The sequence below is a fragment of the Camelus ferus genome, chromosome 6 (assembly GCF_009834535.1).
Source record: "Camelus ferus isolate YT-003-E chromosome 6, BCGSAC_Cfer_1.0, whole genome shotgun sequence".
NCBI lineage: Eukaryota > Metazoa > Chordata > Mammalia > Artiodactyla > Camelidae > Camelus > Camelus ferus.
Window position 1 is genome coordinate 51,777,527 of NC_045701.1, and position 27,252 is coordinate 51,804,778.

General features: G+C 32.7%; 1 protein-coding gene across 4 annotated transcripts in view; it reads right to left on the reverse strand.

Moving 5' to 3' along the window:
- The window catches only part of MAP4K5 (mitogen-activated protein kinase kinase kinase kinase 5), a 112,783-nt gene that overhangs the window by 44,790 nt on the left and 40,741 nt on the right, over positions 1-27,252 (reverse strand). For all 4 annotated transcript variants that reach the window (XM_032482007.1, XM_032482009.1, XM_032482010.1 and 1 more), the window contains exons 4-13: positions 20,366-20,456; positions 19,848-19,912; positions 17,095-17,150; positions 12,379-12,426; positions 12,231-12,273; positions 11,359-11,431; positions 9,062-9,193; positions 7,090-7,152; positions 5,210-5,291; positions 4,158-4,274 (exon numbers count right to left, since the gene is read on the reverse strand). In XM_032482007.1, coding sequence (XP_032337898.1) covers positions 4,158-4,274; positions 5,210-5,291; positions 7,090-7,152; positions 9,062-9,193; positions 11,359-11,431; positions 12,231-12,273; positions 12,379-12,426; positions 17,095-17,150; positions 19,848-19,912; positions 20,366-20,456 — 770 coding nt within the window. The remainder of the gene's footprint in view (positions 1-4,157; positions 4,275-5,209; positions 5,292-7,089; positions 7,153-9,061; positions 9,194-11,358; positions 11,432-12,230; positions 12,274-12,378; positions 12,427-17,094; positions 17,151-19,847; positions 19,913-20,365; positions 20,457-27,252) is intronic.

Sequence of the window (27,252 nt, forward strand, 5' to 3'; positions counted from 1 at the left end):
GGTAGAGGGAGAAATCCAAAATGGTGCTTGTCAACAACAGTATCTTAGTGGTAGAACAAATTTCCAATAATGGCTGTCACCAGCATCTGTGTGATTAGGGGGAGTAGAGTTGTCTCCTGCCTTTCTGAGAGGTTCTCCAATATCACTATGTGGGTCTGACCCAGGCTCCTTTCCAATTACTGCCTCTGTGTGCTAGAACTTGGACTATGTGAGATTTTGCACACACCCTTTAAAAGGAGAGTTCTTGTTTCCTACAATCTTCTGGCTCTCCTGTACACAAGCCCACACTAGCCTTCAAAGCCAGAAGTTCTGGGGCCTCGTCTTCTCAGTGCAGGACCCCTCACCTGGGGATCCTGATATGGCGCTAGGACACCTCTCTCCTTGGGAAGAATCTCTTCAATTGTGATTATCCTCATGTTTGTGGACTGCCTACCCAGAGGTGTGAGTCTTGACTATACCATGTCCCCATCTCTCCTACCGATCTCATTGTGGTTCTTGCTTTACATCACCAGTTGTGGAAAATCCTTTCTGTCAGTCTTCAGGACATCCTTATAGATAGCTATATTTTGGTGTACTCATTGGAAGAGGTGACCTCAAGGTCTTCCTACTCCACCATCCTGGCCACACTTCAAAAGAAAGCTTTTCAAGAAGTGTATCTTTAAGATTAAGTCCCTCTTTATAATCTAGATCCTGCCCTCTCCTTCCTTCTCAGGGACTTTGCCTATGCATTTTGCTTCTCTTGACTTTTCTATATCTAATGATTAAATCTTTTTCATAAACATCTAATCCTGTTCAACACTTTTTGCCTCATATAAAAATCAATCAATCAATGAATGGCCAATAAACAGACCGACAGATCGAAAGACAAACAAATCCACAGCCAACTTATTTTTCTCCAACTACTGCTCTCTTACTCCTCCCTTTCACAACTAAATTCATAAATGAATTACTGTAAGTATGTTTCAGTGTAATTTCTAGGCAGTCTTCTTGTTGGAACTTTCTCTGTCTTTCAATGTTCTTTATTAATCTTTTACTGTTCCTCTTAGCCTATTAGATTTTTTAATTTTGGGGAGAAATCTCAGGAAGTTGTCCTAGGTCCTCTTCATTTCTCATTCTATATGCTTCCTTCGGATGATTACATTTACTCCTTAAGTTATCAACTACAATTGTATTTAATGACTCTCAAATTTATATCTCTAGTCCAAGCTTTTCTTCCCAAGCTATACCCAGATATCTAACTCCTTATGAGCCTTCTCCATTTGGAAGTCTGGTGCAATATCAAAATCACCATATATAAAACTGAACTCATCTTTCTTCCCAAACCTGATTTTACTCTAGTATTATTACCTTGATAAGTGGCACTTTTATATCCACCTGGCTGTTCAAGCCAAAATCTGAGAGTAATCCTTTTCTCATTCTCCACTCATGTCTACCTCCAATCACCAACTCTTTCATATTATTCTTCTTTTCTTCAAATTTTTAGTCTTCACTTCTTTTTATTTAACTATAATGCAAACTTACCGTTTTCTCATAATTAAATGTGATTGTGTATTCAAAACTGTTTCTACACAACGAAGACTTATAATAAAAGGAACAAAAAAGAACATGGTACTGTAGTTTAGAAATTCCTTTTAACGTATTTCTGTGGACATCAAATCCACTTCTAATAAGTTTATGGAAGTACAGAAAGTGAGTTGCACATCAATGATGTCATCAGTTTCAGACATTTTTCAAATACAAGGGTTCAAATGACACAACTGCCAAGAATGAGGTCACGGTGACCCCTCATTACCTGGAAGATGTCACTGGCCTATTTTTTTTTTTCTTTCATATTATTCTTGAATCCACTTTTTTCCCTTGCCCTACCACCTTAGTCTGAAACATCACTATCTCTACCCTGGATAACTTTGTTTTTCAGGTTTTCAGGAAAGAATCACCAACCTGAAGTCAGAGACCTTAAAAAAAATGCTAAGGGAGTGATATTTGATTACATCACTCCCTTACCCTTTAATGGCTTTTGCTGCCCTTAGACTAAAGCCTCCAATTCTTAAAATTTGAAATGTCTAGCTTTGTAACCTCATCTCCCACAAATTCCTTCCTTGTTTTCTGTTCTAACACACTAACTTTTCTTTAGTTCCTCAAGTACACTGCCTTCTCTCTCATCACCAGGCTTTCAAACATGCTATTATTCCCTCTGCTCAGAACATTTCTACCTGCTTTTGTCCTCTAATTACCATTTATCCTTCAGGTTTTCAGCTTATATATTGCTTCTACAGTGAATTCCTGTTCCTAAAATATAGCCCGTATTTCCCCATTTCATAACAGTAATCACACATGTAAATTATTTGTTTGTATTTCTGTATTTCTTTTGAGACCATTCCATAAGTTCTCTAAAGACAGGGATTATGTCAATCTTATCCACTCTTGTGTCCTCAACTGCCTTGAACAAGGATTTCATTTCAAGGATTAAAAAGTCTGGCAATATCATTAAACAGAAATAGAGAATTCCAAAGGTAAGAGTGGATTTGGGAAGCCCAGCAAAATGGTGTGGGCAATAAAAGAGGAGTTTAGTTATTTACACAACCAGTGAAACACTAATTGGGGTATCAAGTAATATCTAATCCTATATTTAAGCTAAAACAATTTAAGTAATTTTGAATTTTTAAGACATTAAAATCTTATTACAAGTTGGCAAATGGTGGTTTAAGTAGGAAAAAATCTATATATGGCTGGTTTATTTAATATTTTCAATTAAAGTTCACTTAACATTCAACAAAATATTCATCAGGTACCTACTACATAATAGAACTATGCTACATACTATGCAATTATTAGTTTGCAAAGATTGTTTAATGACTATTTCTATTAAGCACATACATAGAAATGATGGTATATTAACTAAGAGCAGGTTCTAAAGTTAGTTTGTCTGGATCCAAATCCTGGTTCTACTACTTGCTAAGCATATGATCTTAGACAAATGAAATTACTTCTGATCTTTCTCTTTCATTTCTTATTTGTAAAATTGGGATAGTAATAGTACCTATTGCCACGGACTCTTTTGAGTATTAGATGAGTTAACATGGAAGTTATTTGGCCTAATACTTGGTACACAATGACTACTCAGTGAGTGTTAGTAGTTATCATGATACTTAAATGACATAGTTTAAAATTTAAGTACATGACGTAGACAATTTCTTTCAATAAACAGTAACACGTAAAGTTCAGTTCTATAGTCTTGCAAGAATTGAAGACAGAGGTATAAAGGGAAATAAAGACATAAAATAGAAATGAAGACACAGATTTAGAGAAACATAGAAATAAAAAGAAATAATAAAAGGAGAGGAAGAGACACTAGTGAAAAAATACAGTTGTGTTACACGTACAGGCACAAACAGGTATCTGACAATGGGTAAGAAGTCCCTCTTTCCTGATTTACATGTTGTGTTGCTAAATATATTCAGAATAATTCTACAGTATTTTCAGAGAAGGCAAGCATAGTTATGAATAACTCTATATGCAATTATATAACAAATAATAGTTTTGAATACATATTGGAAAAGACAACCTATGGGAACCTCATCCTAATTAAAAAAAAAATTGTATCCTGTTAATGATCTGTAGACTAGAGAAACTAAAGAAATGACCAATTGGATTTCTGGGGAGTCTCTTTTGTGAAAAAAATGTGCTCTGGCTAAACTTTTATCCTGTTAGTCCAAAGCAGTGTTCCTAAAACCTGTATTTCCTTGGAAATAGATGTCCTTTCTCTTTAGAGAAAGATCAAACTCTCACTACAGAAGTTGAGGTCTAGGAAGAAGAGAAAACACTCCTAGATTTCTGGGAGGGGAAAGGCATAGATCTGATTCTAATCTCAGCTATCTCTTAACAACTTTAAGCAAGCCAACTAAGAAAATAAAATGATATAGTGCTTTCTAGAAGTAGGATTAAGAAAAGTATCAATTGGTTATGTTATGTATATTATGCCATAATTTTAAAAAAGTATCAACTGGTAATTATATGCAGGATGAGTATAGTTTATATTGCTGATTAATCTTTGTTACTAAATCTGTTTTAACTAACTTAGAAGAGTGAATTAGAACACAAACTCTAAGGCCACGTTAAACATTCATTTCAAATATCAGACTGCAAACACTCCTTACCTCAAAGTCATCATCATCTCCTTCAGTGTAATGTGCATGGTTGTCTGGATTGTTCACTTTGTCCAACAGCTCAACTGCTAGGGCCCTAGAGAGACCTGGCTGCCCTACAAATGTATGCTAAGTAAAAACAAAACAAAACAAAACTTCGTAAGTATGCTCGTGATGTAAAATCTATGGCTTTTAGAAACTGTTATTTGTACTTTTCCATTCAGTAATTATCAGAGACAAGCATTTGGGAGCCTACTAACACAAATAAATTAGAAAATGTATTAGTAAAAATATTAATCAGAGAATTCATAATTGCATATTATAAAGCTAAAGAACCACTGTGAGGTAAGTTTATAACATAAATGATTTCTCTGTGTAAAGTTAACTGATTTATATTAGGTTGTCAAATTACAACTTTGGCTATAATGATGGCATTCATTACCCACGTCATTATAATAATATGCAAATGAATACTATGGCAGTTTGTATCACAATAAGAAAAAAGCATGTGTATTCTACACTTGCATGTATTTAATTCAATAAAATTATGATAATGTACAAAGACATAATTAAATTTTAGAACATTTAAATTGTTTTCTTCGATTGTTGTAATCATCTTTTTCTGATATAAAAGTATTTTAGAAACACATATATACACAAAGCATGCTATAAACTTACAAAAGAAGCCAAGAAAAGCAATTAATTTTAGATGAAAGCAATATTTTTAAGAGTTTTCTCTAAGGCAGGGGTTGGCAAACTACAGCCCACAGGCAAAATCTGGTACACTGCCTCCTCTTATAAAGGATGTTTTACTGGGTATTAAAGCCATACCCTTCATGTGTACTGTCTATGGCTGTTTTTGTGCTACAAGGGCAAAATTGAAGAGATGCGACAGAGATGGCATGGCCCACAAGTTACTATTGGCTCTTTACAGAATGTTTGCTAACCCCTGCTGTAAGAGACCACTAACATTTTTATATTAGAAACCTAAATATTGTTGTTGTAGTGATATGCCTAATTACTGCATGACTACAGAAAATTCTCCTATAAATTCAATGACTTACAGTCAGAAGTCTTTCAGCGGTTGGTCTTTTTTTGGGGTTTTTGGTTAGTGCTATTTTGACAAAGTTATGGAATGTTGATGACCTTCAAATAAAAAGAGACATGTACAAAAATATTTCACTAATATTAGTTTTTTGATGTTACTAAATAAAATTTAGGCAGTTAGAAAGACTGAAAACATGATTTTTTTCCTTAGGCCCCTTAGCGCTATATACATAAGCCAAAAAACTAAACCCAAAGCACAGTGTATTCCTTGGAGACATGTGTCAACTTCATCTCTTTAGTAAAACGCAATTAGTTAACAGAACAGTAATATATAACCTCAAAAATGTACACGAAAAACTAGAAGTGGGTAGGTGTGTCATCCAGAAAGTTTATAACCTTTTGTTCTAGGTACCACTTAAGAGTCAAAATGAGCTTTTCTCATTGCGTAGTTTATACAGTATGTACATGTTCTGCTATACTAAAAGAGGTGGATGGCATGGAGGTAGCGTGGTAATGCAAGAGATTATTTAAACTCTTAAAAGATCATTAAATTTCTTAGGAACAAGGGCAAAGGAGAGGGAGTGATCTGACTAACCAGATCAGTTTTCCTATCATCTGCATTGATCAAATGGGGAAAAGAAGGGGACATAAATTTAAAAAATCATATTTTGATTATTAATTAATGGCAGAAAGAGGTATTTGTACCACTGCTGAGATTCCACTGGAGGAGGGATTGGGCAAGAATCAAAGAGAATAACCTTAGTCATTCCCAATGATACCAACAACACAGCAGTCCTCTTCAGAGAAATCAAATCTCTGTGTTATATGTGGTGGCTTGTGGCAGATATACCATGGAGTGAGAAAGAACCTGAGACTGGCAAAGGTACTTTGATGGTAACAACTATTCTGGAATCTAACTGTGAATTTAGCTAGCATGCACTCCTGAACAAATATTCAGTCATTCCTGCCATAAAGTTCTCCAGTTCGAGTTGCTTAGGAACTTAGGGTAACAAGGAATAGGAAGAAACCCATGTCAATACAAAAGAATACAGCTGGCAGTAGGGAATAAATTTTATTTCCACAGTGTGATCTGCCTTTCACTCCCGGCACGATCCCCAGATGTCCTGGCTCCTAAGTAATACTATGCATGGACAGGCTAAGAAGACACAAAAAAGTGGTTTAGAGCCAGTGGGGACAAGCCTCTTAGATCTGAAGGAAGATATGGATTATCTCTCCAGAAAAAATAAATACACATACAGAATTCATATGAAGAATTATTGAATTTAAGAATTTGGAAACTTTTATTTGCACAATTTCTTTTATTAAATGTATGGAAAAACATTACCATTTTTATCATCTAATTGAAGATATCCTTTTGGACTATAAGAATAGGCAAACTGCTTTACTTTGTACAAGAAAGAAGAGATTAAGATGCAAACAAGTAATAACCTTTTGAATATTAGACAAGGAAGGTAGAGAAAAGCCAGTGGGGATTGATTTTAAGTGTCACTGTATCTGGGAAACATCGTCCTATCACCTCCCATGAAAATCAACATGTAATTAATGGAAGTAAAGGAATACACGGTAAACTACGAATCTCCAAAATCTTAATATATTAATTTCATGTCCTTGCCTTACCACACTTCTTATCCAAGCTGCCAAAATACTAACAAAATGATCAGAGTTTTATGAGAGCAGTACATCATTATAAAGGAACACTGACCAGAAAATAAACCTTGATCCTTGCCATAACTCTGCAAGTGAAGTAGATGTGCTAACTTCAGGGAAACAGTTTAATGTCTCTGGGTTTCGGTTTCACCACCCGTAAGACAAGGGAATTGAACTTCTGTCCCTTTCAACCATAAAATGCTATAAATCTATGTATTTTATAACTTACCATTTTGTTTTGTCCTTTAATTTTGGAGGCTGAAAATTACTTTTTGACATTAAGAAGAGGGCCCTGGAATTAAAATTTCAGTTAAAAAGCAATACAAAATACTTTTCTTATTACATCTAATAATCAAAATCAATATTCTATAATGAATTTATACAAGATTACTACAAATGTAGGTACTGATGAAAACTGGTATGGGATACGGAAGTTAATATTTTATATTTAGGATACTTATGGAAAATTTTTCCTGGCTATAGAGAGGATCTTTAAACTTCCAACAAGCTCCTATTCACTAGGCAAAGTGACCAAATGTTAGAGAAGATTCTTATTACCATACTGTTACACATATAACTAGTATTAGATCTTAAGCACAAGTCTACGTAATTGTACATCATTCTGCAGCTCACAGAGATGATATGTTACTCTAACTGTAGACTGTATGCTTAACCGAAGTTTGGCCTCTACCATTATTTTGGGTGTATAGGCAAATTATATTCACTTCCTAGTCTGTTTCCCTTTTTGGACAATAATTTCCCACATTCTGTTGTTATGAATGATACAGAAGTTAACCTGCAAGACAACTTTCCTTCTCTATGAATTCACCTTTGACCCATTTTCTATGGACTATGGGGGTAGAAGGATGGAGGATGTAAGAAGGAAGTTTTATTTCAGTATTTCCCACAAACCCCTTGCACATTTCCAGGCAAACTCTTTGGTATTTCTTTTTTAAATATCAAGAATATTTTTTTTAAAAATTAAATGATTCATATATAAAGCAAAATTTAGTCTAAAGAAAGAAAAAAAGTCTGTATTCCTCCCACCCTAAGATATTATTTAAAATATTCTGCTCTTCTTTTTAGTCTTCATCTAAATACTAACCAATTGCTACATTATTATAATTATAATAGGTAATATTATGTGCTGCTTTTTTCACTAATAATCAATTTTCCATGTTGCTTCGGTTTACTCATACATAATAGCTGCCCTTAACTGCTAAATAACTGCTTAACAATTCACGAAGGATTTGGACATTCATATATTTCCCCTGTAATCCTGAAATAGATAATTCTTAGCTTTTTCTTTTCTTAGATTATTTCCTAAGTATGATTTTCCCAAAAGTGGAATGAGTGCAACATTTATATTGCCCATAACAAATAACATTTAAATTATTTTCCTACAGGTCTGTACTTATCAGCATTCCAGCTAAAAGCAGATTTAACATGTATATCTTTAGTTACTTGTGAGGTTAAATAGCTTTCCATGTTTCTTTAGAATCTGGTACTTTCTCATAAACAAGTTATCTTTTGCCCACAGAGTTTTTGAACGAGTTACCTATGTAATATAAATGAATCTGCTGTCTATCACATGTTAGGAGAATACTTTGCCTATTCTGTTGATTTTCCTTTTTACTTTATACTATTTACTTCAAAAGTTTAAATTTTAGCCCAGTTTATCTTTTCCTTCAAAGTATTAAAAACACCTTCAAAGTCTCTCAAATATTTTTTTCTGAGACAAGATGCCCTAAAATATAAATGATTATACTAAATAAGCATCTACCTCTTCATTGGCAAAGTAAAAAGAAACAAAATCAAATGAGAATAGAAAAAAACTCATCTGCACTCTATCATTTGTTTATAACTCCACTTCGGACAAAAAAAGAAACATTTTTAACTGATGGAAGAATGAACAAAGACTTAGAAAGACTTTTTAAATGATAACTGCTATATCCTAGTATAATTATTAAGGGAAATTTGTTTTATGGAAAAGTTTCAGACAGTATGGATGATTCACTTCATGTTGTCTTAGAAACAGCAATACAAGAGATCAGGTTTTAGATGAGAAAATCCCTAGTCCTTCAGAACACCTTTACTGTTTTAATATGCTTTAAAATGAGCTTGGAAGACCGAAGTTATCAGTATTTCACTCTCCCTGAAGATCTCATTAATAACTGCATAATTGTAAAAACTGAGAACACCTCATTGGATGAAGATCAAACATAGGTGGCTGAAGTTCTCCGAGTTCAATTGCTGTTATTCCTACTGCCCAGATATCACAGAGTTGGTTGTAGCCACCATTCTTTTCTACTGCTGCAACTTCTGGAGCCATCCTAGAAAGAATCAATGAATATAACATTTTATTTTAAAAAAGTGATATGAAATCTGCTTTTTGCTATACTCACTAGACTGCTTGGAGGGAAAGAGGCTGAGAGGTGTTTATTAGGAAAGAAGAAACTACTAGAAAAGACTTAATAAAGACCACACACTGATGTATCCTTTTAAAATTTATTATTTAAAAATCTTGAATCCTTTCCTCTGAATACTGCTTCATCTGGAAAAAATTGTGTTGTCTTACTTTAGTTTCTGTTTTGTGAATTGTGTTTTATAACATGGGAAAAGAAAAAGAACACTTAAATCCCTGTGAAGGTCAGAGAAAAGTTCCCAAAGGAGGTGAGACTTACAGAATGAATCAGCAGGGAGCTAAGGGGGTTGAGGAGCCTGGACGTTTTAGTAGGGGGAAACAAGTACAAATCCAGGGAGATAGAAGAGCATGGAACACCTGGAGAGTCAAACATTATCCCATCCAAAGAGAGCCACTGTTTCACACATTTTCATCGACAAATTTTACTTATACACATACACATCTTCTATAAAATGGTATTTGCATATTCTACATTCAATCTTGCTTTTTTGATTCACAGTATATCATGAGACTACCCTTGGCCATCCATCTTTAACAACATGATTTTTAATATCAGCAACTTATTCCACTGATTTGAATATATATAACTTCCTTAACTAATTCCTATTGTATATGCATACTTTCTCTCAATTTTTCATTATTAAAGTATCATGACAAAATTCTTCATATAATATTTGTATGCCTCTCTGATAAACTACTAGAAGTAGAATTGAGACTAAAGAACATACACATTGCTTAAGGTTTTGAAAAATGTTATTGCCAAATTATCCTTCAAAACTGTTCTACTCACGTCCATTTTCAATGTCAAGTATTTAGTGATAGTGGTAGTTACTACTCATGATTCCAAATATTTTCTGATTTGATAGAAAAGAATATTATTGCTTATTTAATTTGCATTTCTGGTCATCATTAGGAGAAATAATTTTCATATTATATGAGATCTTAAATATTTTATTTGAATAACTGCTTCTAAGGAAACATTCTTTTTATTGATTTATTAAGAACTTACATATTAATTAAAACCTCATTTGTCATATTTTATTTCTTGGCTCATTACTTGCCTTTTACTTCTGTTTAAGCTCAGAGACATAGAGAAGTTTTAAATTTTCATATAGTTAAATCTATCAAATGAATCTAGCAGTATTTTATGCTTTTACTCCAAAAAAAGGCTTACTCAACTCTTGAAGTAGTCACTGATAGTTCTTTTAATTTCATTTTTATATTTATTTCCATATACAGTTTTTTTTATCAAAGTGAGGATTTTTATTTTATAACTAGTGAGTTTTATTTTTAAAGGAAAAATATTAACAATATGAGTTTTAAAACTTTATATAAAAACTTGCTAATAAGATAAAGTGTGAATACATCAAATTGAGTTTACATATCAGCCCTGATCAGTAACTCTGAGGTTCCATACACAATTTATTTTGGATTAGGTAAGAGGTATGAAGCCACTTTAAAATTCTCTCCAAATAATAAATTATCAAAGCACTGCATATTAAAGAATCCAATCTTTCATATAAACTTTAAATGTCACCTTTTATAATACTAGATCATTTTACATATTAAGGTTTATTACAAGGCTTTCCATTACATTTCAATTATCTAACTTCGTTAACAAAAGCAATGTTTTAGATGATTTTATCAGTAATTGGTAGAATGCATTAGAAACAAGGTGACTGGTAAAGACTAGTGGTAGGGTAGGATGCATGAGTTTTTTTTTAACAACCAGGAAATTGAAGTCCTTGATTAAATAGAAGCAATATCAAAAGAAAGGGTAACAAAATGACAAGAGATTGTAACACAATTTTCTTTTGAAAATCTCATACCTATGAGTCCTCTTACCACAACATCCCAGGGACAGTAGGAATTATTATCACTTTAACACAGGGAAAGCTAGACAATGAAAATGAGTATCAGAGTTCCCTAACCCAATCAGAGCTATGATAGTATCAAGGAGCATGCAAGCGTCCAGACTCCAGTCAAGTATGAATTGTATTACAAAGAATCAATGCTCGTCACTAAGATAGAAGAAATGAAAATGCACAAAATTCAATCATAATAATATCTTACCAATAAGGGGTGCCAATAAAAGATTTTCTCTTTGCAATGGTGGCTGTTATTTTTGCAGCCACACCAAAGTCGGCTGGTGGGGAAAAGACAGAGCAGAAAATTTTAGTTTTCAATACAACCACCATTTCTAAATTTTACCCTCAGGCATGCCATTATTAATAACTCAGATAGTAATGCTAGAGAAATGTATGTAAATGCTAGAGAAAATGCTAAGTATCTTCTTGTTTGGTTCATAACATAATCATTAAAAGAAAACAACTTATTGGTACTTTCCTAGAATGAAAACATACTTTATTAAAAACAAACTTAATAAAAAATTTTCATTAAAAGTTCCTTGAGTTAATTTGGTAAAAAAGAGCAAAAAATAAAACATCTACCTGGATTCCTTTTATTCTAACACAACCGGGTTAATATTTTAGTGCTATTTTAAAAAGTGCCTTTTTCTATGCATAAACTTTTTTTTATTGTTGTTGTTAAACATGGTTCTGAAAAACTGAAGACTCATATAGTTCATTTTGCCATTAAACACACTAGGGGATTTTACTCTTATTCTTATTAACTATTAATTTTGATGACAGAATACTGTTCCATAAGTTGATTTATCACAGTTAAGTAGTTTTTCTACTGCTAAACCTATGTTCTCATTTTTCTGTTATAAATAATGTTATGATTGGTATTTTTGTGAATATGGACTTTTTTTTACCTTCAGGATTAATTTCCTTAAATTTAATCTCAGAAGTAAAATTAGTAGATCAAAGATGAATCTTATTGTTGTTCTTCATATGAATATTAAATTTGTATAGTGTTAATTCTCACTTAAAATTTTATTAAAACATTTTTGGAAAAAAATTTAGGAATTTGAAATAACATACCTAATTTTACATCACCATGATCTGTCAGTAAAATATTTGCACCCTAAAACAAAAATACAAATATTATTAAATTAGCATCATAAAATTCCTATCAATAAAATTATCAAATTTAAACATATTGAGTTTAAATTGAGTTAAATAAACTTACTTTGATATCTCTATGCATTTTGCCTTTAGTATGCAAATATGCAAGACCCTGAAATTTAAAAAAAAAGTATGCATTAGTAAAACTGCAAACCTAATTTTCCACTTAAATTTTTGTTGAATAAGAAACTAGAATGTCCTTCTTTTGAGGATAAAAAAACCTAGATGAGTTTCTTTTCACTAATCAGTGTTTACTGTGTTTTAAGATTTTGAGTTCATTTTCTGGCAAAAATCAGAAATATTTTACTATGATACTATCACCACAACCAAGATAATTAATATATTATCCATTGCTCCCAAAAGTCCCTCTCACATACAAACACCTATCTATTTTCTGTTGCTATAGGTAATTTTAAAATTTTCTAGGGTTTTATGTAAATGGAATCCTACAGTATATTCCTTTTTGTCTGGCTTCTTTCATTCACAATAATTTGACATTCCTTGTTTAATGTGTTGTCAATTTCATTCTTTATTACTGAGTAGTATTCCACTGTACAGATACTACAGAATTTGTTTACTTATCCACCTGTTGATAGGCATTTGGGTTGTTTAGTTGTTTCTAGTTTGGGGCTATTATATATAAACCTGCTTATGAAGATTTACACCAAGTATTTGCATGATCTTTCCCTCTTGGGTAAATATTTAGGAGTATAATGGCTGGATCATATGGCGGTACAAGTTTAAACTTTTACGCAACTGTCAAACTGTTTTCCAAAGCAGCTGTACCATTTTATGCTGAAACCAGCAGTGTCTGAGAGTTCCAGTTAATCTACATCCTCACCAACCTTGCCAAGGAACTGGTATGTAGTAGTATCTCATTGTGGTTTTAATTCACATTTTTCTAATCACTAATGATACTGAGCATCTTCTCCATGTCTTTATTTGCTATCTATATAGCTTCTTTGGTGAACTGTCTGTTCAAATCTTTTGTCCATTTATATATTTGGTGGTTGTTTTCCTATTTACCTGAATTTTGAGAGTTCCTTAAATATTCTGGATTCAAGTCCTTAATCAGATTTATACTTTGCAAATATCTTCTTGTCTGAAGCTTGTCTTCATTCTCTTAACAATGTATCTTGAGAAGCAAAAGTTCTTAATTTTGATGAAGTCAAATATGCCAAGTTTTTCCTTTATGGATCATGCTTTTTTGTGTTATGTCTGAAAAGGCTTTGCTTAACTTAGGATTGCAAGATTTTCTCCTATGTTTTCTTTAGAAGTTCTAGTTTGAAGTTTTATATTTAGGTCTAAGTGATTAATACTCAGTTAATTTTTACATATGGTGTGAAATATGGTTCAAAGTTTCATTTGTTTGTATATGGATGTTCAATTATTTCAGAACCACTTATTGAAAAGCTCCTTTCTCCACTAAATTGTCTTTTCACCTTTGTCAAAAATCAGTAGCGATGTGTGGATTTTTTTCTTTATATTCTGTCCCACTAAACTACTTATCTTTCCTTATGCCTTAAACTACATTTGATTAATGCGGTTTTATAAAGTCTTGAAATTGCTACTGTTGGCCTTCAAATTTTGTTCTTTTTTTTTCACAGCTGTTTGAATATTCCAGGGCCTTTGTATTTCTGTAGGAATTTTAAAATTAGCTTGTCAATTTCAACAGGAAAAAAAATCTTCCTTTGATTTTGATTGGAATCGCACTGAATCTACAGGTCAATTTGGGCAGAATTGTTATCTTAACCATACTGAGTCTTCTGATCCATGAACGCAGGAATACTACAGATGGTGAAGCTCTCAGCTGATTTAGGTCTTTTTAAATTTCACTCAGCAGTTTTGTAGTTTTCAGTATACAGGTATTTACGCATCTTTCTTTTATGTATTTCTAAGAATGGCATATTTTTGTTATTGTAAGTAGTATTTTTTAAATTTTTAATTTCTGATTGTTGCTAGTGTATGGAAATCCAACTGATTCTGTCAACTGATCTTGAATCTTGTAGCCTTCCTAGCTGCACCAGTTCTAGTAGCTACCTTGTAGATTCTATTCCATTTTCTACAAAGATGATTATGTGGTCTGTGAATAAAGACAGTTTTACTTCTTACTTTCTAATCTAGAGGCCTTTTATTTCATTGCTTATTCTTTTTGCACTGGACAAAACCTCTAGTACAATGTTTAAAAAAAAAAAAAAAAGTGGTGAGTGCAGCCTTGTTTGACCATGGTGAGAAAGACCTAGTGTTTTACCACTAAGTATGATTTAGCTGTAGGTTTTTCATAGGTGCTCTTTATCAGGTTGAGTAAATTCCTTTCTGTTCTCAGTATGCTATGAATTTTCATCAGAAATAAATGTTGGATTTAGCTGAATGGTTTTTCTGTGTCTATTTGGATGATCATATTTTTTTTCTCTTTTTGTTTGCTAATATAATCAATTACTTGAACTGACTTTTGAATGTTAAATCAACATTGCATTCTAGGATAAATCCCACTTATTTATGATGTATTATCTGTTTATATATTATTGGATTATCTTTGCTAATCTTTTATTTTCCTTTTTAATTTTTGTATCTACGTTTATGAAGGATATTAGTCTATAATTTTATTCTCTTGTAAAGTCTGATTTTGGTTTCAGAGTAACATTCACCTCATAAAATGACTTGGGAGGTATTCTTTATATTTAAATTTTCTAGAAGAGTCTGTGTTAAATTGGCACTCTTTCCTCCATAAATGTTTGGCAGAATTTATCCATGATATCATGTGGCTTGGAGGGTTCTTTGTGGGAAGAGAGGACTATTTAGATGATTTTTAATTGACTGAGCTTTGACAGTTTGTATCTCTCGAAGAAACTGTCTATTTCCATTTCATCTAAGTTGCAGGCTTTTTTGGCATAAAGCTGTTCATAATATTTCTTGGTTATTGAATATCCTTATTATCCTTTTAATATTTGTAGATTCTGTCATAATGTCCCCTCATTCATCCCAAATATTGTTAACTTGTAACTTCTCTTTTTATTTTTCCCAAAAATCTGCATAGAGGTTTACAAATTTTCTTGATCTTCTCAAAGAATCAGATTTTGGTTTCATTAATTTTCTCACATTTTTTCTGCTTTCTATTTCATTGATTTCCACTATGATCTTTATTACTTCCTTTCTCTGCTTATTTTGGCTTTAATTTGCTCATCTTTTTCTAGTTTCTTTAAGTGGTAGTTGAGAATTTTGTTCTGTGAGTTCAACTTTTTTAGATTCTACATATAAGTGAGATTCTATATACAAGTGAGGACTTAGCTCCTGTGCCTGGCTTATTATTTCACTTAGCATAATGTCCTCCATGTACATCTGTACTCTCACAAATGACAGGATCTTCTTCTTTGTTATGGCTGAATAATATTCCATTGTATATACAAGGCATGCCTTTTTATCCATTCATCTGTTGACAGACACCAGATGTGGAACCTTGTCAGGATAATAGAATTTTTAAATTGGAACTAATATCTTGGAGGTCCCTCCCTTCCAAAGCCTCATTTTATACTTGGGGAACTACAACCATAGAAGAGATTATAGTTACATACCAAGGCCAGAATGCAAATGCAAGTTTTGGTTTTTCACTTCCATTTTGTACTCTGTCCACTACATAAAGAAGCAATGAGCTTTGGAAATTAAAATATATTAAAAAAAATCTGCTACGAATTCTTTGCTATGAGCACATGATTAGCTTTCTAGGATACAAAAAAGTAGATTTTTATGTTATGTGAATATTACAGAAATATATGTATATGTTGAAGAAATTTACTTTCATATATCTAACAATAAAATTTAGCATGGCATGTCTTTTAAAACATGTGGAAACCAACTCTTTTTGAAATGACTAGAGCTTCCTCTTAAGTCAGGTCAAACTCCTAATTTCTAAAATATCAAATAACATATAGAATACCAATTTCACTTCTAAACAAACTACACAATCTAGGAAATGTAGAGACAGAAGCAGCAATGAACAATTATCAGTTGTGAATTGCCAAAATAAAAAATACAGTCACCACTACTTATTCCACTTCCTAAATTAAATGCCTTAAAGTATATTAATAAAATTACTAACTGCTAATTTTCTCATTGAATAGTCTTTCAAGGAACTGAAAAAAAAAATGGGAAGAAATTTTGCATACTCTATATACCCACTGAAGATTCACAACCTACTTTAGCATCCTAAGAGTTCTCACAGAATCTGAAATGAAGAAGTAAGGAAATCTCTGTTTAATTTAACCAATGTTTACCAAGCTTATAAAAGGGGATTCTGATATCAGTAACACTTACTAATATCACACAGAACAAGGATTTCCAGATTACATTTGGGTTATTGTTATGCCACTTTAATTTCATTTTGGGAGAAATGGTAAAAGACCTCATGTCTTGTGCAAAAAGATTCCTTTTACTGACATAAAACTTGAAGGAAAAGCTTAGGCAACTTGTTATAATTGAGAAGTCTGGTAATCCATTCTTGAAAACCAATTCATACCTATGGCTTTCCTCAGCTTTGTACACAAGCAACTGAGCACCAAGCACCACAAAGTAGAACACCAAATATCATCATTGTGTACGTCAGCATCAGCTTACATGAATTCCTGAGACTCAGTCACAAAAGAATAGTTATTCTTACAGAATTACAATGAGAGGTTAACAGAAAAATTTTGTCTATTATTTTTCGTTTGGGCAGATCACTATTTTATAGTTTTCAATTGTGAAACTAGAACTGCATTTCTGTTTGTATAAGCAGATGTAGTACCTGTAAAGTTTCTCTGCATACATAGGCTATTTGCAATTCTGATAATGGTCCAGTAACTAAAAAGAAAAAAAGAGACCACATTGTTACACATTTGAATATAACAGATTAAAAACAGTCTACTTTAAAAATGACAAACTGTTATAAAACCTCTTCTGTACATATCATTGGGTGACTTCTCATCATGAACATATATTATTCTTATCATCAGGAAACCAAAATAGTAAAGTTGAAAAATTTTAAATGTACTTTAACAATGGAAGGCTCCATAACAACTTTTGTCAGTCAAAATAAACACCTATTATTACGTGTGAAGCACAGTACTGGACTTCACAGGATGTTCTATACAAAGCAATGGACATGATCTCAATTCTGAACAATTTTTTAAAAATAAAGCCCCTACATGAGAAAAACATATAATTAATCACAGTTAAATACACAAGTTAGAGGACCATAAAGAAATCGACTGCTGAAATATACTGTAAGGCATCACATATTTTTTTAAAGATCAAGATACTATTTCTTTAGCATAATTCTTTACTATATCAAAAGAGCAAGTTTGATTCAGTACCTTATCTAAGAATCTAAAAAGTAATCAGGTCACTTGTGACATCCAATCAGATCTCTCCAGGCTATAAAATATAAAATCCTTCTGCAAATACTTGAGTAGGGGCTTTGGAACAATGCCTTCCAATATCATGAGAGAATATTTGAAATCTGGGGTGGTATTTGCTGACAGTGAAATCAAAATCAGATACTTACATGTAAGCTTTACTTAAGACAGTATTTTACTGAATATTTTAATCACTGGTTCTCCACAACTACTCAGGAGCATAAAACTGATTCTTAGTAACTTGATGAAATAGCAGTAAAAGAAGGGAAACCACTTAATTAACAGTTCATTACAGGTGCAGTTGTTCTTGATTACTATGCTATTTAGTATATTATTTATAGGGATGAATACTTCTTAGATTCAATTTAATTCAATTAATAGCAGGCTTAATAATGCAAAGCAGACATTTCATAAAGGAATAAAACAAATGCCTCAAAACAATTCTTTCAGTTTAAAAGAGTAAGCAGTAAAAAATGCCAGCTGTATAGTTTTATTAATCCATATTCTTTAGTTCTCATTCTGTAAAACTGTGTTGTGGATAAAAATTATAAATACTGGATAAAAACTCTTCATATAAAAGATCACAATTCTTCATAAAATCATAGAAAAGAATTTTAAATAAAGTGGCATAGAGCCGTTTTCTACCAATAATTCTTAAAAGTCAATAGCAGGGGTAAAATAAAACAGAACAGCCATTTCACTCTAGTACGGTATAATATATAAGAAAATGAAAGATTATTAAATAAGGGAATAAAATATTTTTCTCTTTTAAAAAATGGGATTAGTTTTTGTTTTAAAAACTCTTCGTAATATTTTGTATATTTGTAACATTTATGTGGTATTAAATATTATTTTACATAAAAAGAGGCAGCGACCAAAGTTTAGACATCTGTCATGACTGTTTTTTTGTCATGGGTTATTTGTTATGACAAAATTAAATAATTATTGTATTTATGAATTTATAATTAAAGAATACATCAATATATCTTCATTATAATTCAAACTTTTACCTGAGTCTCACTTCTTTTCCCCTAGACGTAATGACTTACCAGTCTGTTATGTGTTCTTTCATTTTGTTACACATTTACATTCATATGTGTGCTTTCAAAAGTATAATTTTAAAAAGTCTAAGTGTGATCAATTAGTTTATACATATTTTTTCATGATTCACTTTTTCCACTTAAAAAGAGGCTTTGGGGAGATACACATCCAGGTCAGTATAAATGGAGCTACTTCATCTTTTTGAATATGCATAGTATTTCATATTATAAGTGCAGTGTAGTTTATTTAACCACTGTTCTATTGACTGACAGTTTAAAAATTTCACCCCTACAAGCTACAAATATTATTTAAACTGGAATAGCATTTGTTTTCACATCTACCATGGTTGCATTTGTAAACTGCATGACTGAAATCTGATAAGGCATTTAATATAAAGATTTCAGTTTAGGAATGTTTAAAAATATTTCACGTAATTCTTAACAAATTATATAATGTACAGTTGCATTTACCACTTAAACAAAGAAAAATTATTTTATAAGGATCTATCCGTAGTCTCATGAAATTGTCAACAACAAAACAAACTGGAAGCTAAACTGCAGAGGCGAAATGAAAACTATTCCTAAATAGTATTATAAGGGAAAATCAAATTCAATTCAGAAAACTGCTAAATTAACATAATGCTACATAAAATACTCCAAATTCTTAAAATTATATATTTTAACACAAAAATACTATAGCAACAACTAAATTGTTTCCTTAGTTAGCAAGTTTCATTATTATTAAGATATATATATATATATAATTTGCTTTATGTGAGAGTCACCCTTTGCATTTCGATTCTAATTTACAAGGAACTTTAGGCACTTTCATTTGTAGATTAAATACTTTCCTAGAGACTACATCTGAAAAGTAAAATCTGGATTGTTCATGTACTCTTGGACTTCTCAGTTCAGGCTCTTGCAATTTAACTGAATAACCAACAAAATACAAAATTAAGGTTTCTTTTATGGAATAGTCTAGAAGCAGAACAGAAGAACATAAAACAATAAATCTAGCTGTTTATAGCCCTTAACTAGAAATGTCAAACAACAATCATTAACGTCAAAGTCAGTTTTAAAATGTAGAGTCAAATTAACAGTACCATGGTAAATATCTTGAAGTGATCCACCACCACAGTATTCCATACAAATCCACAGTTTTTCCCGACTAATATGAAAAAGAAAGAAAATTAGTTAGTACTTTTCAACCACTGACAAACTTTGAAGGCATTCACTCTTCAGCACACGTTTAGGACAGACGGCACAATGCAAAAGGAAATGGCCCTGGCAGTCTTTCTTCAAGATACAGAAAAGCATATTAATTTCAGTTTTGTTCCCACCTTAAATTGTTTAGAATATGATTGGTTTTATAAGCTAGAACACTTAACTTGTAATCATTCATACTCTTTCATTAAGGTTGACAGATAAGGTATACATGCATAAATGAAGCTGTCATTATTAATACAACAGGGGAGACAAAAAGAAAACCTAATAAATTTTAGAACTTTAGGCAAGTAATTTTAAAAATTTACATACAAAACAGCACTTACATGAAAGGGAGGGAGAGTGGTAGTAAAGAAATATAAAATACAAAAAAAATAGAAGCTTTTTATTTTTTTACCTGAGATAGCTCCCAAAATAGGCAACTATGTTGCAATGCTTACATTCTTTAACCATAAATATCTCTTGCTGAATCAAAGAAAAATCATCTCCTATAAAACAAAATGATAATAACTTGATCACCATGTTACATTTTGAGTCTAAGTGGGAAGAAGGAAGGAAAACTTTACAGTAAGTATTAGATAAAGATGAGGAATTAGGCATTCTCAAATACTTTAATGGGAATGTAAACCACTACATTCTTTCTATAAAGCCATAAGCCTTAAACATGTATAAAATCTTAGAACTCATAATTTCACTTCAAAATTTATTTTCTTGAGATATGCAGAGATGATATTCTCTATAATGTTACTTAATAATGAAATGTGTGCTGTACACCAGAAATTGACACATTGTAAAATGACTATAATTCAGTAAAAAAAATGAAATGCTTAAATAACTTATGGTACAGTCATAGATATTACAGTACAGTTAAAACATGTTTTGATATGAAAATATTAAAATATGTTCATGATATGTTAAATGAAAAAGGGATATTTTATATATATTATGTAAGTACGTATGTATATAGAAAAAAGTCTCAAAAATACATATGATGTTTGTATCTGGGCAGTAAAATTTAAAGTAATTTTGCTTTCTTTTTTGACTTGCATTTTCCAATTTATCTATCAAAAACCTGTTTGAGTTTTTAATCAGAAAAAGTTATACAAAAATAAAATATTGGTTATTTATGGGAATTTGGTGGTTATTACAGGAATACAGCCTAGAATGATATTGTCACTATCAAACTTCATTTTTCAATAGCAATGGTGTTTACTCCAGTAAAAGGAGTTTAGGAATTGATAAAATGATTGCATTTGCATTATGTGAATGCAATATAATGTAGAAAAGCTCGAGGTCTGGATTAGACACTCCCAGACTCAATTCCCAACTCAGCTATTCCCTAGCAATGTAACCTTGGACAGTTTAACCCTCTGAATCATGGCTGAATCCATTAAGTACCATCTGGATTCATTCCACCTGTTTAGCTTCCTTATCTATCATTCCCTAAACATTCCCTACAGTTTGGTAATACCAGCTGCTGGCCATTTTTGTAACAGATTCTTATGCCCCTAAATTTCTGACTATGCAAGTCCCTCAGTTGGAAATGCTGTGAGAAAGAGTATGCAGTGCACTGAGTACGATATTTGACACAGAATAAATGCAATAGCAACACAACTACATGCTGGAGACAAGAAAGATACAAACAAAAATGTTCCTTGTTAGGACATCACCATAAGATTTTTTCATTAGATAGTGTTTTGTAATGGTCTTTGGTAAAACAACATCAAGTTTAAAACCAGTGATGTCTAGATAAGCTCCCCCTCTAACTTTAAGTCATCTTAGAATAGCATACAAGGCCAAGAAGGAAAAACTCAGAAGTTAGGACTTAGATAAATAAATAAAATCCTCACACAAATCAGATATTTTCCCCTTTATATTACAGCTTTTGATTCAGAATCAAAACAAAGCTTTAAATATTTTTGCCATGTCATAAAATGCCTTTTAAAGAATCAATCATTACTGATGTGGTTTATACATATATTTAATTTAGGTATGATACACCAAATTTATTTATAATCATTAAGGTACTCTTTTCAACAATCCCTTCATGTAAACGTTAACTGATAATTCAGTTAAGTAATTTAGTGTTAATTTTAAAGAACTAGATAAATAAGGTAACAATCTTCTAACAATAAAAATCTGAGTGAAAATCTTTAAAGAAAATTTAGCTTTTGTTTGTAAAATGGGAAAACAAGTATCCCGTGAATGGTTACATATAACAAACATATGTGCAACCATGGCAATATTTTACAGTAAGAAATTTATTTCAGCAAGCACTAGAGTTTCTAAAAAGTGAAAGAAAAAGAAAAAAATTATTTCTTAATAGTCTGCCAACGGGAGATCAATGATGATCCAAAATAGATGATAATCTCAAGTTCCCCATTATCAACTGAGGCAGAAGTGGGGAGTAACTCCTGAAGATTACAGTAAAAAGCCTGTCCACCTAGATGCGGGGAGTTCCTTTGTCCACTCATGGGCACAAAGAACTGTTCCTTCTTCCTTATTCTCCTGAGCGTCTTCCATTACAGTATTTCTCACTCCTCCACCTAAGCCTTTTCCCCTACACTGTTAAATATTATTCTTTATACATGCTAATTTCAACAAGCTGGCTAGATTCTAGCCCATCCTTCATTTAATCAAGAAGCCCTGAATTACAAAGGAAAGAAGAATAAAGAATCACCTAACTTTGTTAATATATACTTTGGATTTCTACCTACTCACTTAAATGCGCACAGAAGTTTTATACCTGAGCTGTGCTGAACAATTCTTCAGTTAAGTCTGGGGATTGAGAACGTATTTTCTCACAGGAGTAATTTCACAAATGGTGCCTAACTTCTTAATGACGTCTAAATTCTTAAACTAACCTGTAAAAGTCAATAATATTGCTGAATTAAAACTGTAAGTAACAAACCACTACTTTTTCAGGAATATTAGCTGAATTCTACATCACAACTGTGCTCCCAGTAGCAGCTATGTGAGGTTTCTGCCAGGAAAGATGGGGTCTTGGGGAGACTAAGCAACAGATATTAATGACTGTAGTTAGAAGCTAGAATTCACAAGAATAGGTCCTTAATAACTCAGGTGTTTGAGGATTGTGCTTTCTTTAATATACATAACTCAGTGAATAAACCCCAGTTTCATGCTTCTGCCTTAAACTTTAATGCAAAAGGGGTAGAATCTTCTGTGAACTGAAATTGTACCATGAAGCACATTTACATTAAGATAATAGTTTTATAGTCCACCCTGAAAGTCAGATAAACTAAATACAGTTATTTATCACAGATGTAGCTACTCTTTGATGGCTTACATCAGTCTTATCCAAATGACCTGAAATTTGGGTTTATATAATTCTTCTGTTTGGGTGATGCCAGACTACTGTTACCTTTCACTGAGATACAGCATTAAATCCACTAGGTTCAGAGGCCTCTGGCCTGTAGGCTCCACCTCTGTTGTTGATGCATAAATGGGTTTTGAGAAGTTATTTTCTCAAAGAAGAGAAGCTTCATTCTTCATACCCTGGCAGTGAAAGGATGACCACACTAGTAGTCTAGACTAGTTGAGAAACAGAGCCCCATATCTGCAGTTTTGACTATGTACCTGCTATTTTTCACCTGAATGCCTTGCTAGCACCTTGAATTTAATATGCCCCGGGGTACCAATATCTTCTCTTAAAAACCAATTTTCTCTTTTGAATTTCCTACTTGTGTTAAAGCAGGACTTTTTTCCCTAAAGGACTAACCACTGGCAGCCTGTCCACAGCCCTCGTAAGGCTCCATGTAGCAGAAGCTACTGTGTGTGCCATGGGATCTTCTACTTGCTGAAGGTACTGAGCTGGGACAACTGACTTGAAAAAAAAAAATGGGATGAGTTAATCATATCTGGTCTCTCGAAAATCTGAAGCATGGAGACTGAGTCAGTTGTTAGCTACAGGAGAACCACGTTAAAAGTAGAATATTAGAACAAGAGTCCATGAATGACTGTGGCTAAGGTCACTACAGCAGTGATCTCAGCCTCCACCACAGCGTTTCAAGGCTAACATTCAGAGACAGATTTGTTAATAAGGGTAATGAGCACTGCAAGATCCTGAAGGGCAAATTTTAAAAGTGGACAAACTCTACCATTGTCCCTAGTTCCTAAGCCACCTCCTGTCTAGCAGCACACTGCAACCCTAAACCACAATTTTTAACTGAAGTGGGCAGCCAATCCCCTACAACATACTCCTCTATAAGGTACAGCCTTAGTGTCTGGGGTCACTCTCAGGGCTGCTCTTTGTTCTCAGTTTCTTAGCTCCAGATACAATTAGCCAATGCCAGTGTTTACTCAGCTACCAGCTGCTTCTGCTACAGTCAGTCCATCGAAACAGGATTCAGACAGACTCTAACAACACCACACTTAAGAAATTTGTAAAGACATAATAAGGAAAGAGTAGAAGTCTTGGAAGGCAAAAGACTAGAACCGTAGGGCCTCTTGATGCTATCGGCAAGTTGTCTTAAGTGTTCACACTCTGGGAATAGACTGGAGTAAGTTGGCTGCACCCCTCACGTGTAATAAAGGTCCTCTGGATTACAATTGGATTCAATATCCTCGTAAGGGTTTTTGCAATCACATGGGTCCCAAAAAATAGTACTTAGGCAATGATTAAAAGCAGTAGGCACCTCAAATTTCAACAACAACGAGAAAGGTATTAAAAATCTGATTGTGGCAAAATGAAAGACAACAGTAAGATTCATCATATCCCTCCCTGAAATAATATGGTAGATCATTAATTTAATACTGAGCTAAAATTAAACCAATATTTATAATTATATAATTGTTCTACTGACCTACAGCAATTTAAAGGCTTACAGAATGAGCCATAGAAGAGTCACATAATTGCTTCAAACAACAGGGCAGTTTACAGCAAGAAAAGGATAATCCTAATGTCTAGAATGCCTGGCCCAAGACATAAAGAAAAACAGCATCGCTATGAAGCCCTAATCCAAAATCAGAAAGTGATCTCTGGAGTTGCTGCATCATAGCCCCAGCTGACTTTCCAACTGCAACTGGTTAAAAAAAAAAAAAAAGAATCCTGACAACTGGAAAGGGAATATCTGAGAGGAGGTTGAATAACTGCCAGGCCCCTGGCAAAGTACTTACTACTCTGCCCCCTTTCCAGCAAAAGAGGAACAATTACCTTATTGATGTGTGGCCTATGATTAGAATGCCAACATAGCATGGGCTAAAAAATAAACTCAGAGCAAGGAAGAGATTAAACCGAGAAAGAACTGCTGATTTCTAGGGAATGTAGTCAAACTGCTGATTTCTGGACATTCATTTCATGGATGTTAGACTAAGAAGAACCAAACATAACAGCTAATACCAATGTCATATTCCTCACCTCTGAACTTTGCTATAATTCTTTGAAAGAAATCCTCTGGACCGCACCAACTAATTTCTACTACTAGTATGCTCCATCTGACATTTCTAAGCACTCCACAAAAATACTAAAAAATTATCCTGAGAAGAGGAATCTTGGAATTTCAAAATCAACTTTCAAAAAGTATTTCATAAATAATCCCACTCTCATATCTTCAAAAGCACGCTAAGAAAAAAGGATGGATAGGTACTTTATAGTAAAGGAAATATAAAGGCCAATAAACTTACAAAGGATGCTTGTCCTCAAATTAAAGAAATGCAAATTAAAGACATTTTTTTGTCCCATCAGATTGGCAAAAACTTCAAAGTTTGAAAATACCCAGAGCTTGGAGACAGTACTGAGAAACTGCTTGTGAAAATGAAAAACTGATCACCCTTTCTGGAAGCCATCTGGCACTATCAATCAAACTTTAGAACACATATACCCAACAATACATACAAAGATGTTCACTGCAACACTGATTCTAACGGCAATAAACGTGGAAATAACCAAAATGTACATCAATAAGGGATTAAATTATGGTATATCTGTACAATGAAACACTCTGCAGCTATTAATAAGAACAAATTACAGCAATATATGCTGACATGGAAAGATATTCCAATATTTGTGAAGTGAGAGAACAAAAAAAGAAGTCTGCAGAACAGTATATGGGAAATGTCTGGAAGAAAACAAAAAAAAAAAATTGTAGCTACCTCTATGAGTGGGAATCAGGACATGCAGCCAGGAGAACTTACTTTCCTTACCTTATTTTCCATTTCAAACCACTCTGTGTTGTTTTAATTTAAAAAAACAGAAACACCATGAACAGTACTTTAACAAAAAACAGCACTCTAGTCTGATAATCTTTTTCTTTCACTTAGGTCATTTAACCGTTTTTTATTTTTCCAGTAATTACTGAAATATTTGGATATCTACCTACCTCTTATTTTGTGATTTCTGTTTCTTTTCTATGGTTCTATTTTATCCTTTCTTATCTTTAGATTGAGTTGTTGTTGCTGTTTGTTTTGTCTTTTTCTTTCTTTCCCTCCATTACCAGTTTGGAAATGACACCCTCTATGTATGTTCTTTAGAAGTTACCCTAGCAATTTTAATGCGTACACTTTCCTATGGCAAAGACTACACATAATTCATATCTTTATTCTCCTCTCAAACAAACAATAACCTTAGAATGCGGTAACTCAATTATCTCTTCCAACTCACGTGCTATTGTTGGCCAGAATTTTGGTCCTTTTCTAGAACCTCACAAAACTTCACCTTCATTTACATTACTATTTTATATAGGTATATTTTCCTTTTTCAAGATTTACCCATATTTATCACTTTCTTTGCTCTTCCTTTCTTTTTTCATCTCAGACTTACGAACTGGGATCACATTCCTTCTGCTTAATGTTTATCTTTTAGAATTTCCTTTAGCGAGGGTCTACTTGTGCCAGACACATTAGTTTTTACCTGAAAATGCCTTTACTTTGCCCTCATTATTGAAAAATATTTTCATCAACAGTCCTTCTCTTTCAGCTCCTTGAAGATATACACTGTCTTCTTCCTTCATCGCTTTGGTAAGTCACTGTTAGTCTTAACAGTCCTTCCTCTGCACTTAACATTGTCCTTCTCTATTTGACTTAAAGATCCTTTTGTCTTTAGTATTCTACAGTTTCACTACGACATATGCAAATACACATTTCTTTTTACTAATTCTGGCTGGAATTCTTAAATATTTGGTGTTTTCTGTCAATTTTAGAAAAAATTTCAACATAAATGCTTTAAAATACTACCTTTGTCCAATTGTATCCCTACCCTGAAGATGTAATTTAGATCTTTTCACTCTATTTTCCATGTATTTTATACTTTTTTCCTATTTTTCATTT